We start from the raw sequence: 14,854 nt of genomic DNA, 5'->3' as shown, positions 1-14,854 counted from the left end.
CCGGCGCGGTGCGAGCGGGCGGCGGCGCGTCCCGGGAACAAGGTCGCCAAGGGGCGGGGCTTATGATGTGGCTCCGCCCATGACCACGCCCCCTCGCTGCGGCGCGGTCCTGGCTCCGCCCCCTCCCGCCCGTTAACGGGACAGGGCGGCAACGGGGGGCCCGGTGTTCCCCGGTACCGCCCTGGGCAAACCCTGCCCTGACCAGCCCCAGGGTTTCCCCCACTTTAGATAATACATATATATATTTCCCCCCCAAAAAAATCATTATTTAAAAATTTTTTATCTTTATCGGTTTTAATTTCTGCAACAGAGGGAGAAAAATACAACACACGACTTGGCTTCAAAAGCAACCAGGACAAGGGCTCAACATCCTTTTTTTTTTTTCTTTAAATTAATTCCTAAATAGGGGTCTGACGTGGTTCTAAATTAACCCCTAAACAGGGGTTCCACAGGGGTTTAAATTAACCCCTAACACAATGAGGGATGCAGTTTCAAGAAATCCAGCTTTTAAGTTATTTTTCCCCCTTGGAATTGCTGTGGCAGCTCCCCAGGGATGGCAGCGCTCAGGCTGCTCCCTGGGCGGCATCTGTGCATCCAGCACATATATAGGCAGAGGAACTAACGGGTGTCATTATCCTCATTTTCCTGCATTTTTGGACCACTGGGCTTAAAAACACACCTATAACCCTCACCAGTGCAGGAACAGCCCACAGGATTCCTAGAATTCGTTCAGTTTCTAGAGAGAATGGAATGGCAACATTAAAAAGGGAAAATTCATTTTTCTCTGCCTGGATAACCAAAATTTAAAATACCCACATTCCCATGTCCACCGGGAATGCCGTCAGACCTGGCCTGACGCCTCCCGGTTCAAGGGAACCGTGGGGAGGACAGGTTTAACTTGTAGGAAACAAACTGCGATCTAGCTAAAGCCAGGTCTAGTCTCTGGTTCTCATCTGCACCCAGATCACCCTCCGGGTGTTGACGCAATTGCTCCCAAAGGGGCAGTTTCCACACCGTAGTCCAAAACGTAAAGGAGGCTGGATGGTGCCACCTCCCTCGGTCGGAGTGATGGTCCAAGGGCAAAGCTGGACTGGGAAGAGACTGAACAGACACCTTTGTCTGAACCTTCTGTTTCCTTTCCCCCAGGTCCGGGCAGGCACATCTGCGCGCTGGTCTCCCAGGCAGCTGGGCCACAAACCTCAGGGACAGTCCGTGCTACTGTGCCCAGCCCCGCAGGACCCCCGAAAAAGCCCCAGAGACTAACTGGTTTCCTTCAGGCCAGACAAACTCTGCTCGGGCGGCAGGACCCTCTCGATCTGAAACGACACAAACTGCCCCTTCTTCAGCTTCTTCAGAGAGGTGGCAGCGCTGTCCCCAAACACGTTGTCTTCCACTTTGAAGGCAAGAGAGGGCAGGCCCTGGCTTTTCCTCTTCACGCTCTTCCGCGCCCGCTTGTAGGCTGCCGCCATGTTGGCGATCACCTGCGAAGCAGATTACTTGGGTTCGGCCTCGAGATGCTGATTAAAGATCAACTCGCAGCCATCTCACGTGAGCTGGCGCTGCAGTGTGCAAAACTTGGCTTGGCAAGGCCAGGCTGTGCCAGCAAGCGCCAGCTCAGCTCCTTGCACCCCGGGGCAGGGGAGGGACTAAGCAAGGTCTTTTCAGCCTTATTCTCACTAAGCCCAGACTAGGAGACTTTAAGAAACCGTGATTTCATGGCTGTGCTCAGAAGAGCTGTTACTTCTCCATCAGTAGAGGGCAGAAGTGGATTGAGGCTGGAGGAACACAGAGCCAAACTAAGCTTTTATCACCTCCTGTTAATTACAGCCCCAAACCTGGCCTGTCTGCGGGTGGGTGCCAGTGACCTGGACACCAGAAGTGCCCTCACAGACAGGGCAGGATGCTTTGGCATTACCCAGAGCTCTGGCTGCCCTGTGCCACACTTTGCATCTCCGCTGCACAAAGGGGAGCTGAGCTGCTGATCCCGAGCTGCCAAAGGGATCCACGGGGAACAGATCCCGCATGCCCAACTCCCAGGCCTCCTCCCTTCTGTCCCGTTTTACTGCTGCTGTTCCCTGGCAAGAAGAATCACAGTCCAGGTGGGATCAGAGAGGACCACATAACCCTGACTGAGTCTAAGAAACGACAGAGCAAACAAAGCACTTGAGCCTTGTCTATTATTTTTTGGCACAAGCACTTCGCAGGGGACACTGAGGTCATTTTTCAAGTCAGCAAAATAAGAAATGGAGAGACAAAATGAACTGGCCAAAGGTCAGCTAGCGTGGCAGAGACACTCAGGAACAGAACGCCGGCCTTGCTCCCCAAACCCAGCTGTGCCCACTGGGCCACTCGCCTCCATGGCAGCCCCAACCTTCTCAGTTTATCTCCTCCGATTTTGGGGCAGGGTTACTTCTAACAGTCTTAATTACACAGTGTGTCCCCAAAGGCTTTTTGTCCCTGCTTAAGGACAGACACCCTTGGCTGATTTGAGATGCAGATGACAAGGCAGGTGCTGGGCGCAGCTCTCATTAGCCGTGACAGTGTAAGCCAGAACCTCGTGTTTCATCACCCCGCTCTGAGCAGCAACACCACGAGCTTCACGTGGCATCAGTGTCAGCTCAGAGGGTACAGCTCTGCTCCTGCTGCCCTGGGCACATATTGAGGTGCCAGCAGCCACCTCTTCTCCCAGGCCAGGCCTGTGGAGTCTCAGGCAAGAGCTTAACCAGCTTCTGCCTCAGTCCTGCCCAGCGGGACACATGGCTCCCTGCCACACTCGAGCCTGTCAGCTGCCTGCTGAGCCCGGTGACAAGACAGAGCAGGCAAAGGACGCCTGTGAGGTGGCATTTCTGGACAACTGGGGCCAGGGGCTCTGAGTGCCTGAGCAGGAACACGCTGTGGCACGATCATCACAGCGGCAAATCCCTCCTGTCCCTCGCACAGCCTGGGGCAAGTGACCCTGCGGGGAGCTCAGCTGCAAAATGATTTCAAGGCACTCTAAGACTTACAATTTCTTTCACCGCGTTCTGCTGCTCCTGAACCGCGGCCGTGAACGGTGGGAGGCCGTCGGCCTTACCGCAGTTAGCTCTCTGCTCTTTGGAGTCCTTGACAAAACCCACCTGCAAGAAACAGATATCTGGGTGTCACCCTGCAACCGCGCCAGCAGCAAACCACCATCTCCTTTGTCAAGAAGTTACCTCAGACGACAGGCACACGTATCTGTTGAACATGAGGAAAAAGGGGGTGTACTTCGTGACGGAGTTGACCGAGGTGCGGAAATCGAAGAGCACAGGGTCGAGGTGGGCGTCCCATTCGCTGGGCTTCTCGTTCACCACGCTGCAGATGGAGGATTTGAGCACCTCGGCGCTGCGCTCATCCAGGCCCGCGCAGTCTGCAGGGTCCGCGGGCATGAGGATCTGCGAGATGTTCCAGCGCTCGCACAAATGCCGGCTAACCTGGAAAGGCAGGGGCTCATGGCCACGGCACCATCCCTGTGCTGCTCAGCAGAAAGAGCTCCCCAGAAAAGCTAGAGCCTGACAAAATGTTTTGCAATGACTGTTGCTGTGCTTGAGGCTTCACGCGGCACTGGGAAGCTGGGTTAACCCCAGGGTGGGTCAGGAATCTCAGGGACATCATCTCACAGGACCTTCCTTTCCGAGCAGGATGGCAGCAGCGTGGCTGGAGGACTCACACCACAGAGCCGCAACCTTAAATCCCTAACACGGTGAGACCACCGGCAATAATCTGCTGCTGGCAACAGGGCTGGGGCAGGGAGAAGACAGCATCAGCTCCTTGACAGCACACTGCGGCTCTGCCTTCGGGTCCCGCTGCCCAAAATTCCTGCTCAACATCACGTAGCTTTTCCCCAAATGATCCAGCACCAGACTTACCTCCTCACAGAAGTCCCACGTCTGACCGGCATAAATGTTCTTGGACGCTCCAAACCTGGAAAAAAGAGGACACGCAACTGGTTTTACTCCATCAGCTGCAAGGTAGAGCTAGGGAAGTTCAACCCACGTGAGAAACGGGACAGAAAATGGACAGATGCTTCCAGTGGAGCTGGTGCTCACCTCCCCAAGAGCAGAAAGCGGTCTGCTGGCTCCACCCATTCCAAAACGGCCAAGCCTGTTTGCTTTGGAGTAATAAGGCAGCAGAAAAAACAAGCAAAGTTTCTTGCCCTGAATGCAAACCTCTGCTGGCCACATGCACTTTCCACAAGGACAATGTCATGTGGTGACATGTACCAAGTGAGCACAAACCTTCTGGGCAGGGGGGTGGTTTAAAACTTCTGCAGACAATGGGGGCACCAGCTCTTTTGGCCTTGGAGCTACTTAGAGAACCGCTTCTGCCTCTTTCTCCCCTTCCCTGATAAGAAGAGAACAGGCTCTTCCCAAGAACCTTGTAAAGAGCAGCTGAGAGGCTGCATGGCCTCTCCTGCCAAAAGGGAGACTTCCTGCTCTTGTGGGAACCATCTCATGGACATTGCAACACATATCCCAGTGTGCCCCATCTCACCAGAGGTGCAATGTAACCAAAAGCAGAAGAGCCCACCTGTAAAAAATTGTAGCCAAGGCTTTAGCCACTGCTAAGGGATCTTTCTTCTGCAGAGGAGCCGCCTCAACCCACTTACTGAAGTAGTCGGTCACAAGGAGGACATGTGTATTGCTCTGGCTCGTCTCAGGAAAAGGTCCTGCGTCAACAAGCGTCACAAAAAAAATCAATGTGATGCCATAATATCACCCGAATGAGGCAAGTTAAAAACCCAGCCCAGCAAAACAATGACTGTGAAAACGAGCACGACTCTCTTCTGCAATGTCATTCGGCCAGTGCATTTCTGTGACCTCTGTCAGCAAAAATACACCCACCGCAGGCTCAGTTCTGGGAAGTAACGCATGCCCACGGCTCCCGTTGTGTGTGGAGAGGGAGCTGAGCCAGTCAGCGGGTCAGGCTGCGCCTCGGTCGGCTGCTGTGGCCTCCTGGCACCTCCTCGCCTCAGAGGAAGGTACTTCCACTCACACACAGCGGTCAGTCTGTCAGGTTTCCCGACAGCCGGTGTGGAAGCCTTGAAAAAACTGCCTATCAGCCGCAAACACTCACCGTGAATGTCTAATCCCAGCACCTCCCAGGGCGACCCCACTTTGGCAGGCCTTGCTTTCCGCGATACAGTCTTGTTATGCTCCGCGTTCTGGCACGTTTCACACATTTTGATCTGGAAAGGGAGAAGACTTATCAAAGGACTTTAAAATATGCTGCTGAATTCTGTCAGATTCAGACTGGACAGGTTATGAAGGGATGAGAGGGACATCACGTCTGAGCAGCTCCATTCTACCTGGTTAAAATAGTGGGGCGCACGAAAAGGACGACAAAACACGCCAGGCTGACACAGCTCTCCCTTCACAAAACTAACCCGACAGCTTTCTCTGGCACAATAACCAATTTTCGCAACGTGGCCTATAGCTAAGACATTTATCACCCTGTTCCTAGGCAAATATTTACTGTATTTTAAACTTCTGCTGGCAAGAAAAATCATCAGCCCTAGGATGCCGGAGGAGCACGGGCTGCTTGGACCGTGCAACGCAACCACGCTCCTGCAGAGCCCTGCTGCAGGGAACGTTTGGCAATAAAATAGGTTAAAAGCAGCTGCGGAGAGCCGGGGGAAACACTGAGCTCCTCCCGTTACTGGAGTTTAGGGAACTGTCAGCTCTGGCAGGAATCCAGCCTGCTCAAAGCTGAACCCAGCAACACTCTTCCGAAACAACCCCGCATCGGCCAGAACTGCCCTGCACAAGGACACCTACCTGCGCAGGGTTCCTGACGCTCAGGGGAAAGACATCCAATCTATCCAGCTGCCTCGGGATGTTCCAACAGTTTCACCTGCAGAGTTACTTAGTGCAACAGGCACTAGAAACAAGATCATCCCTGCATCAGGGCTCTTCCAGCTGCCCACTGGGCGCTGCTGCCTGAACGTCCTGGGAAATACCGGAGTCACTCACACCGTCAGTGCTCTCAACTTACCCAGTCCACAACATCCTTCACAATCCCCAGCCAGTAGTACCGGCTTTGAATCCGGTGCACGGTCTTCTTCTGGCCCAGGTGGTTCCCAATTTCGGTGAAATGGCTTTCCAGAAAGACCTGACGCTTCCGTTCGGGATCCACAATCACCTCCCGCTTTTCCTCCTTCTTGGGTCCCACATAGTAGAGGCAGCCGCCTGCGGATGTGAGAGGTTTATCTAAACCATGGTCCTTTCAGCTCATCAGTGCCAGTGAAAGGGTCATTTTCTACAGTGGGAAGAACAGGTGAGACACAGCCAAGGGGAACTGTGGCCTTGGGAGCTTCAGCAACACCTCTGGAGAAGCTGCTAAACTGCAATCACCCCCAAATAAACCCAGCGGCCTCTTTTCTGCACCCAGAGCTAAGCCAAACCCTCTGCCACAATAAAGCCACCTGGGTCTCCAGCAGCCAGCCCTGTCCTACCCAGCCCACTGTGCGCTGCTGCCACCCCAGGCTGCTGAGATCCCCGCTCTGCACCCCAAAAGTGCTGCCCATGCCCAGCGACAGCAGGACAGGAGCAGTGGGTACCAGTCACGGTGCATCCCGGGGCTGACCCTCTGCAAAGGGTGATAAATCACAGAATCATTTTGGTTGGAAAAGACCCTCAGGATCATCAACTGTTAACTCAACCCTGGCATTAACCCATGTCCCTGAGAACCTCATCTCTGGTCTGTTCAACTCTTCCAGGGATGGTGACTCCAGCACTGCCCTGGGCAGCCTGTTCCAATGCCCCACAGCCCTTTGGGGAAGAAATTGTTCCCAGATCCAACCTCAACCTCCCCTGGTGCAACTTGAGGCCGTTTCCTCTGCTCCTGGCGCTTGTTCCTGGGGAGCAGAGCCCGACCCCCCCTGGCTCCAAGCTCCTTTCAGGCAGTTCAGAGATCAGAAGGTCTCCCCTCAGCTCCTGTTCTCCAGCTGAACCCCCAGGTCCCTCAGCCGCTCCCATCACATTGTGCTCCAGCCCCTCACCAGCTCCGTTCCCTTCTCTCCACTCGCTCCAGCACCTCAAGGGATTTATCGTGGGGGTCTCCACTACAAACGCCACATACCCCCCCGTGCTGCGGGGAGGGCACCCCTGGGGGCGCGGCACCCTTTGCCTTCCCGCAGCGGGTCACGGTCATTGTCACTGTTACTGTCACCGTGTTCCCCCCGCCCGCTCCGCCCCGTCTCCCCCGCGGAGGCCACGGCCAAGGGCCCGGCGGGCGCTGCCGCTGGGTCCCCCCGCCCCGCCCGGGCTGTGCCGCTCGGGTCCCCACCGTCGACGACGAATTTCTGCGCGTAGCGCTTGAGGTTCTTCCTCTGGATGGCGCAGAAGCTGGGCGGGAAGCAGCCCTCGGCCAGCAGCCGGTAAACGTCCTCGAACTTGCTGCTGGGGCCGCACGCCTCGGCCGCCACCACCTCCTCCTTGGCCACCTGCAGCGCCGAGTCCATGGCCAGCACGGGCCGGGCGAGCCCCCGCGCTGGCCCCGCCGGGCGCGCCCCCGCTCCCGCGCACAGCGGCAGCGCGCCCGGGCGCGGGTACGGCGCTGGAGCGGAGGGACCGTCTGCAAATAACCCCGGGCGGCCGCTGCCGTCTCGAGCAGACCCGGCCCCGCTCCTCAGCAACACTAAGGAAAATTAAAGAACAAAAAAAAGTAGCATAGTAAAATACAACGGAGCGGCTGTCCCGGCCGTGGCGCCGCCACCGAAGTGACCAAAAAACCCCACAAAACTGGAAAAAACGGGCAAGTTTCACCTCCCCTCGTTTTTCTCCCAGTTCGGAATTTGCCGACGAGCCCTCCGTCACGCCGGCTCGGCGGAAGCGGCGCTCCCCGCGGTGCGGCGGAGCCATTTGGCGGCGGGACCCACGCCAGGTGCCTCCTGCCCCGGCTGCCGGCGGAAAACATGTCCGCGGGCCGCCCGTTCCTGGCCTGCGCCTGCTTCTTCTCCGACAACATCTTCGTGGGGCGCTACGGGCTGCACGTCCGGTACCGGGACGAGGCGCAGCTCCGCCGCGAGCACGGGCGGGTAACGGCGGGGCGGGGGCACCCCAGCCGGGCACGGCGGCGGCCGAGGCCGGGCGGCGGTGACGGGCCCGTGTGTTGCAGGCGCTGCGGGAGCGGGGCTGCAGGAGCGACCGCGAGTTCGAGACCGCGCTGCGGGAGGTGAGAGCGGGAGAGCCCGGCCGAGCGGCCCGCGGCCCCCCGCAGGGGTTCCCCTTCACCTGAGGGGTTTCCACACACACGGGGGGTGTGAAGGGAACCAGGGGCAACGGGGCTCGGCTCTCCAGAGAAGACCGATGAGAAAAATCCCCACCGGGCTCCTGGACGCTGCCAGTGCTGGGTTAGCACTGGCTGCACCCTGCAAGTAAATGCTGTAATTCAACAGGTTATGGAAAAACGTCCCCCAGTGCCCTCCCTGGGTTCAGCCAGCTGCTCCCAGCACCCTTCTGGTTTGTCTTTCCTTGGCCCTTCTTTTGGCGATTACTTTTAAAAAGTGCCTTGAGACAGGGTCACCCAGGGATCCTACAGAGCTCCAGGGAGAGATCAATGTCATTTCTTTCCAGGGACAGAGATCTGTCACAGAGCCTGCTCCAGTTTTACCTGACACCAACATGGACAGACAGGTTCTTTTAGAGATCTTTATCAGGATAATGCTGGTGCTAAATCATAGCTACAATTAATATCCTATTAAGAAAACAAAGCTTTATGATTAGTGTAGCCCAGGAGTCTTTTATTTGAATGACACAACTTCTACAAGCAAAAATCAAAGTTGCACAATAAGCAGCACAATACAGAATTTGTAATACAACTTAACTCAGGATTTCTAGATCTTAACTTATAATTTTGAATCCCCTAGATCCTAGTTTAATCTAACTTACAATTTCTAATCACCTGGACCCTCTGCAGATCAGGTCAGCTCTTAATACATGTTTTGTTGTTCCTACATAACCATCATGATCTAGACTCAAAAATAATCACATAAAAGACAATGAGATACTCAGTTCCACTCACCAGGGTCAGGAGCAGGGGGTACTGGTCACGCCCTCCCTCCTTTATTTTTTAAGGAATGTTATAAACTGATCTCAGGGGGTTATTAAATAGGAAGAGCTGCCTGAATCAGCTGCTACTACAGCTGCTTCCTCTGAAGTGACAGATTAGCCTGTCCCCACAACACTTAGCAGTAATCCCTTCATGACAAGTCTTGTCTCCCTCCCAGCAAATGTCTTTATTTTGGACAATGGTTTATTGTCAGAACATAAGCCGGACTCTTAAAGCGTAGGCCAGCGATTCATGAGGCATCAGAATGCCTGAAAGGGCTAAAATCTCACAGCTCCACTTGACACATCCACAGAAAGACTCCAGTTATTTTTTTAAGCCATCCATAAAGAGAAAGCTTCTCAAATCCCTCTTAGGCATTTGGCTTTTCAGATATTTATTGGACTTGTCTTGACTACAGCAAAGAGGAGCTCTACACTCTGTCTCCCAGAGGTTTAAAACGATAAGCAAATTCCTGGAACTGTTTTAGTTATTCCTTTTGATTTTCTAATGATATGCTCTATTCTTTTACTTATAGATTGAGGCAGAAGTGCAGAGAAGAAAACAGTTAATTCATCAGTCAGTGGAACGCAAAGCCATCATCTCAAAGTGCTACAAACGAAAACACCCCGAAGTGTATGTTCTGCAGGTAGGCAGGATGTTTGGGATCTATTTTGCAACCAATGAGTTTCCTCATGGTTTATTTTAGCAGTAGGAAGCTCTCTGCTCGGGATTGCTCAATGCGCTAGAGCTGGACCAAATTAAAACCGAAGCATAGCATACTAAAACTGGATTTAAAACTTTCCCAGTGTAACATTCTCCAGGCAAGATTCCATCTGAGGTACAGCCAGATAAGGGTCATTCCGTATCGAAGCTGCACCCGCCCCAGTACTGTACTCACAATACCATTAGTCATTTAGAGCTAACACATCGTTGCAGCAAACAGGTCTAACGAACAGCCACAGAAATCAGCCTTTATGGGCTTAGCACCCAGACTAGTGTGACTACCAGCCCTGCTCCCTAGACTCTGCATGTTTTCCTGTGGCTGCCTGGAAATCCGCTTCCCTCCTGGGCTGTAAGACTGCACAAGATAATTGTGTTTGTGTCCTTTTATCGTCTTTCCCTTGATGCCAGGATTCATTCCTGGCCCCAGATTTCCTAGAAATTGTGAGATACTGCACATCACCAGATGCTGATCTCCACGGCCTCCTGCGCTACATCGAGTCCTTCTCAGGTAAAGAAAACAACTCATCAGCCACAAAGATTTCCACATGTGACACTGCAGCTCCAGCGACGACAGCTCATTTCAAGCCCTGATTTAATCACTCAGATTTGACACACCACTGAGATAGACAGGATGTTATTTTCTGCTTGACGAGGGTCTCTGGAGAGGCAGGACTGTGCAGCAGTTGTGCTCTGGGTGAGATCCTGATTTCTGCTTTTCCAGTCGCAGGCTGCCTGTGTGTCACCAGAGGCTCTGGCTGCAGCAGGGCTGGGGTTTTGGTACCACAACCTCTTGGGGAGCCGGCTGAAAGAACACTGTTAGTCCAGGGAGCTTGGTTTTCCCTCCCCAAGTGCTTTAACATTTCAGACAATCCCTGTTGGTTAGTCTGAGCTGAAATAGTTTCAGTCTAGATGTCAGTCTCTTAAAAAGAGATCTGGGTTTTCAGCTTCCCTGGGGGCATCTGGGAAGCTCTCTCCCTACCAGGAATGCTGAAAAAAATGTAGAGGCAAAGCTGCAAAGTTTCCTCCTTTTCTCAAGGCAAAAAAGACGCAAATGTTGTGTACATGCTGGGCTCCTGGAGATGTCCAAGGCACCATTTCCAGACGCACAGCTCTTCCATGCTGGCTTTATCTCAGCTTCTCTCGATACTGAGCTCCCCTTGCACAGACCTTTAGGGGTCTACCCTGAGAGGTGGCTCAGAAGGGCTGGTCCTCCCAGGACAGGGCTGGATGAGAGAATCCCCCATCACCCCCTAAATGACCCTGACTCTCCTCCCACCAGGCAGCTGTTGACTCCCCACTCTCCCTCTAGACTCTCAAAACATTTCCTTAGCACACCCAGCTGGCATTTAGATCAGTACCAGCTTTCCTGACTGGATGGGGAAGCCTGGGAACAAGGGTCCAACGTGAAGATCAACAAATACATCCCAGAGCTGATCCTGGGGAGCAGTTCCCATGCCTGAGCACAAAATGAAGTGCGTGGGTCCCGCGTTCCCACGGACACGGCACAGCCCGACAGCCGAGGACACTCTCACCTCTTATTTTCCCCAACAAACAGCATCTCCCTTCTCTTCACAGACAAGAGGATCTATCGACTCCCGGTGTTCACAGAGGAGTTCTGCCAAGCCTTGGTGGATGAGCTCGAGAACTTTGAGCAGTCGGACATGCCTAAAGGCCGGCCCAACACCATGAATAACTATGGGGTAGGACTCACTACCTCTCGTGCTTCTTTGGGGAAGCATTCACAAGCAGATTCCATTTACCTCCTCACTTCACACTCCTTTCCCTTTCAAAATGCCTGTAATTTGAGCACAGCGCAGTTTGATTACAGCCCCTGTGAGCTGAAAGGGTTGAGAGAATGTGTGTTACACAGAGAAAAGAACAGGGGAATGCAAGCGGATGGGAGTTGGTATCTCAGAGCAAAGAGTACCTTGTATTTAAGCAACACACATTTAAATTAAGGAGTCCACTTTTAAAGAACACTCAACTTTTGATCTTACTCTGTTCCTCCTCACTTTCCACCTTGATCCTCCTTCCTTTGCCTGTAGCTGGAGCCTTTGCTCCAGCAGTAGGGTTGGAAGGGAATACAACAACCCTGCAGCAGCTCTGATGAAGCAGCAGATGTGGTCGGGCAGCTGTTCCCATCTCCTCTCTTTGAGACAGGTTTTGCTGAATGAGCTTGGGATGGACGAAACTTTCATCACACCCCTGCGTGAAAAATACCTGCGGCCCATAACGGCGCTGCTTTATCCCGACCTGGGGGGCTCCTGTCTGGACAGCCACAAAGCGTTTGTTGTCAAGTACTCGCTACACGAAGATCTGGATCTGAGCTCTCACTATGACAATGCAGAAGTCACCTTAAACGTTTCACTGGGAAAAGACTTCACAGAAGGAAACTTGTACTTTGGGGATTTCAACCAGGTACTGAGCAGGTTTCTAATTTGGATCCCAATTCTCTTCCTCACTGCCCACTCACCCCAAAGTTTCAGGGCATTAACTGTGTCTGAAAAACAATTATTCACCTCTGATGGTCAAACTTTCTCTGTCTCTTCCCCCTTTATTTGAATGTCTTGGTTATACAGGAGCCTTTTCTACTTGTTGAGGAAGTTCCTCTCTCTAGGTTTCCCACAGCAGAGACTCAGGCACAAATTCCAGAAATTCTTCTAAAAGTATATAATTTGTGAGGCACAGCACAGAGCAGCTTGAGCCGGTGCCTCCTGAAGGAGACCCTCAGCAGAAAAACACCTTGGACAATTGCACCCCCACAGTCCCAGCCCCCACCCCCCATGTGTCACATTGGGCCAACTGCAAATTAAAATCTGGAGTCTCCCTGTTCTTCAGTTGATCCCCTAATTTTCATTAGAGGGGTTGTCAGTTAAAGCTCTGACCTTCAGTTGTTATTTTGCGTCTGCAGCTGGAGAAAACAAGCTCTGTCAGACCCATTCTGTTCCTTCACTTCTCTCCAGAGACGCAGCTCCCTTATCTTCCCGTTTGAAAACTCTGGCCTTTTTTACTTAAAGCAGAAAGTTTAAAGGTTCACAACTTGCAGAAGTTATGCTGAGCAAACTCCATATAAGCAGTTTCTAACCAAGCTCTGTAAGAAGCAGGACACCCAATACTTCAATAAGCTCTGGCAGTCTATTCCCCAACACTGCTACAAGCACATTACCAATAATCAAGCTAATTGCAGCCAATTCAAAGAGAGGACAGAGACAGCTATTGCACTAGAAGCTGGAGTGACACAAAGCAGTCTTTCCCCAGCTGCAATAAAGAACAGGGAGGTGCTGAGAGAGAAGTAATCTATTTCAGATGAGACTTAAACCTAAATCTCCAGCCCCTGCTTCCTGGCAAGGAGGGTAAACCACCCTTACACTGATAAACCAGAGGCTTTTGAATGAAACTGCCTTTAAATTCCCTCTGGACCTGGAACTGAGAGTGTTTTACTTGGAAACAGTTGTACAAAACCACTGCTGAAGCAGCTGCATTTCAGAGGTGCAGTGAGTCCTCCACGTCATTCTCTGGGTGCTGTGGGTGAAGAGGTGACAAGTCTCACCTGCCTGAGCATTGTTCTGCTGGGGATTTTCTGGGCTAACGCTGTATCCACCTCCCTTTGTTCCAGGATCCTGCACCCGTGCCAAAGTACACAGAGATCGAACACGTGGGAGCCCACGGGCTGCTACACCGAGGAGGGCAGATCCACGGGGCGCTGCCCATCGCCTCCGGGGAACGCTGGAACCTCATCGTTTGGATGAGATCATCCACCATCCGCAACCAGCTCTGCCCCATGTGCAACAAGAAGCCTGAGCTGGTGGAAGCAGAAGGGTTTGGGGACGGGTTCACAGGAACCCTTGAGGACGATGTGCCCGAGACTGTGGACCTCTGTTCCTTGTGGTAGCAAATAGCAGAGCCTGATTTCTCCAGACCAAGCTGCCTCAAGTTCCTTTCCGGCCTCCCTGTCTGCACTAACAGGCTCTTTGACTCACACAAGAAGTAGCATCACTTCAAAAGTGATGTAAACCCCATCCAACCAGGGGAGGCAGTTGCTTAGAGAGCTGGTACCCAGGCTCACCAGGTCACACAAAGACTCTGTAAATATTTTAATGTTTATGGGGAAAACACCCAAAGCTGCTCAGCCCTTTAAAGAGCTCAGTGCCAACAGCAGGATTACAGTCCCACTGTAAACAGAAAAGAACAATAAAACCCCACACTTACCTCTGCTGTCCACAGAGACTCAACCCAGGGAAGTGCTTTTTGTTGCTGGGTCAGTGAAGGATCTGCTTAAAACTGAGACACAGGTGATTGACAACAGGTTGCTGTGAGTGGTGTGGAATTATCATCACCTGAGGTTTACAGAAACAGGCTTTAGAGACAAAGCTCTGGGAGCCACCTGCACACATGGCAAAACTCCCAGAGGAAGGCAAGAGTGCACATTCACTCCCTTCCTTCCGTTATGTGAGCAGGTAGAAATATAAACCAACCGTCTCCAGCTGGGTGCAACGGGCAGGCCAGGGACTTCTTCATCTGGCACCAGGATCCGCAGCAGCCGGTGCGTGAGGAGGGTCGAGCGCTTTCCCCGTCTCACCGAGGGCTGAAATCACAGCCTCTCCCATCCACAAAATGAATTAAAGAAACCAAATATCTTTTAATTTGGTCGCTCCATTTGGCTCTGTGGAATGTTAATTGTATCTATTTGACATACCCATATAACACCGCATTTATAAAGGGCTTTTTCATTCGTTCATTCAATGTCAGTAATTGCAGCATGTAGGCTTTGAAAAGTTGAAGGTGTTGGGCTTTGCCCCCAAGGAACAAGCGCCAGGAGCAGAGGAAACGGCCTCAAGTTGCACCAGGGGAGGCTGAGGTTGGATCTGGGAACAATTTCTTCCCCAAAGAGCTGTGGGGCATTGAACAGGCTGCCCAGGGCAGTGCTGGAGTCACCATCCCTGGAGGGCTGGACAGACGGACATGAGGTTCTCAGGGATGTGGGGCAGTGCCGGGGGTGGGTTATGGTTGGACTCCATGATCTAGAGGGTCTTTTCCAACCACAGCGATTCTGTGATTCTAT

General features: G+C 52.8%; 1 protein-coding gene across 1 annotated transcript; it reads left to right on the top strand.

Moving 5' to 3' along the window:
- The first annotated feature begins 7,745 nt into the window (after positions 1-7,745).
- Positions 7,746-14,530, top strand: OGFOD2 (2-oxoglutarate and iron dependent oxygenase domain containing 2). The gene is given in 8 exon segments (XM_082065904.1): positions 7,746-8,070; positions 8,072-8,120; positions 8,122-8,193; positions 9,605-9,715; positions 10,201-10,300; positions 11,368-11,492; positions 11,953-12,210; positions 13,409-14,530. Coding segments are annotated over 8 exon segments (1,128 nt in total). The 5' UTR covers positions 7,746-7,933; the 3' UTR covers positions 13,685-14,530.
- Positions 14,531-14,854: the final 324 nt, after the last annotated feature.

Source organism: Streptopelia decaocto (assembly GCF_964273445.1).
Source record: "Streptopelia decaocto genome assembly, chromosome: 15".
NCBI classification, from domain to species: domain Eukaryota; kingdom Metazoa; phylum Chordata; class Aves; order Columbiformes; family Columbidae; genus Streptopelia; species Streptopelia decaocto.
The sequence above is the reverse complement of the archived record's forward strand: the minus strand, read 5'-3'. Positions and strand labels throughout refer to the sequence as shown.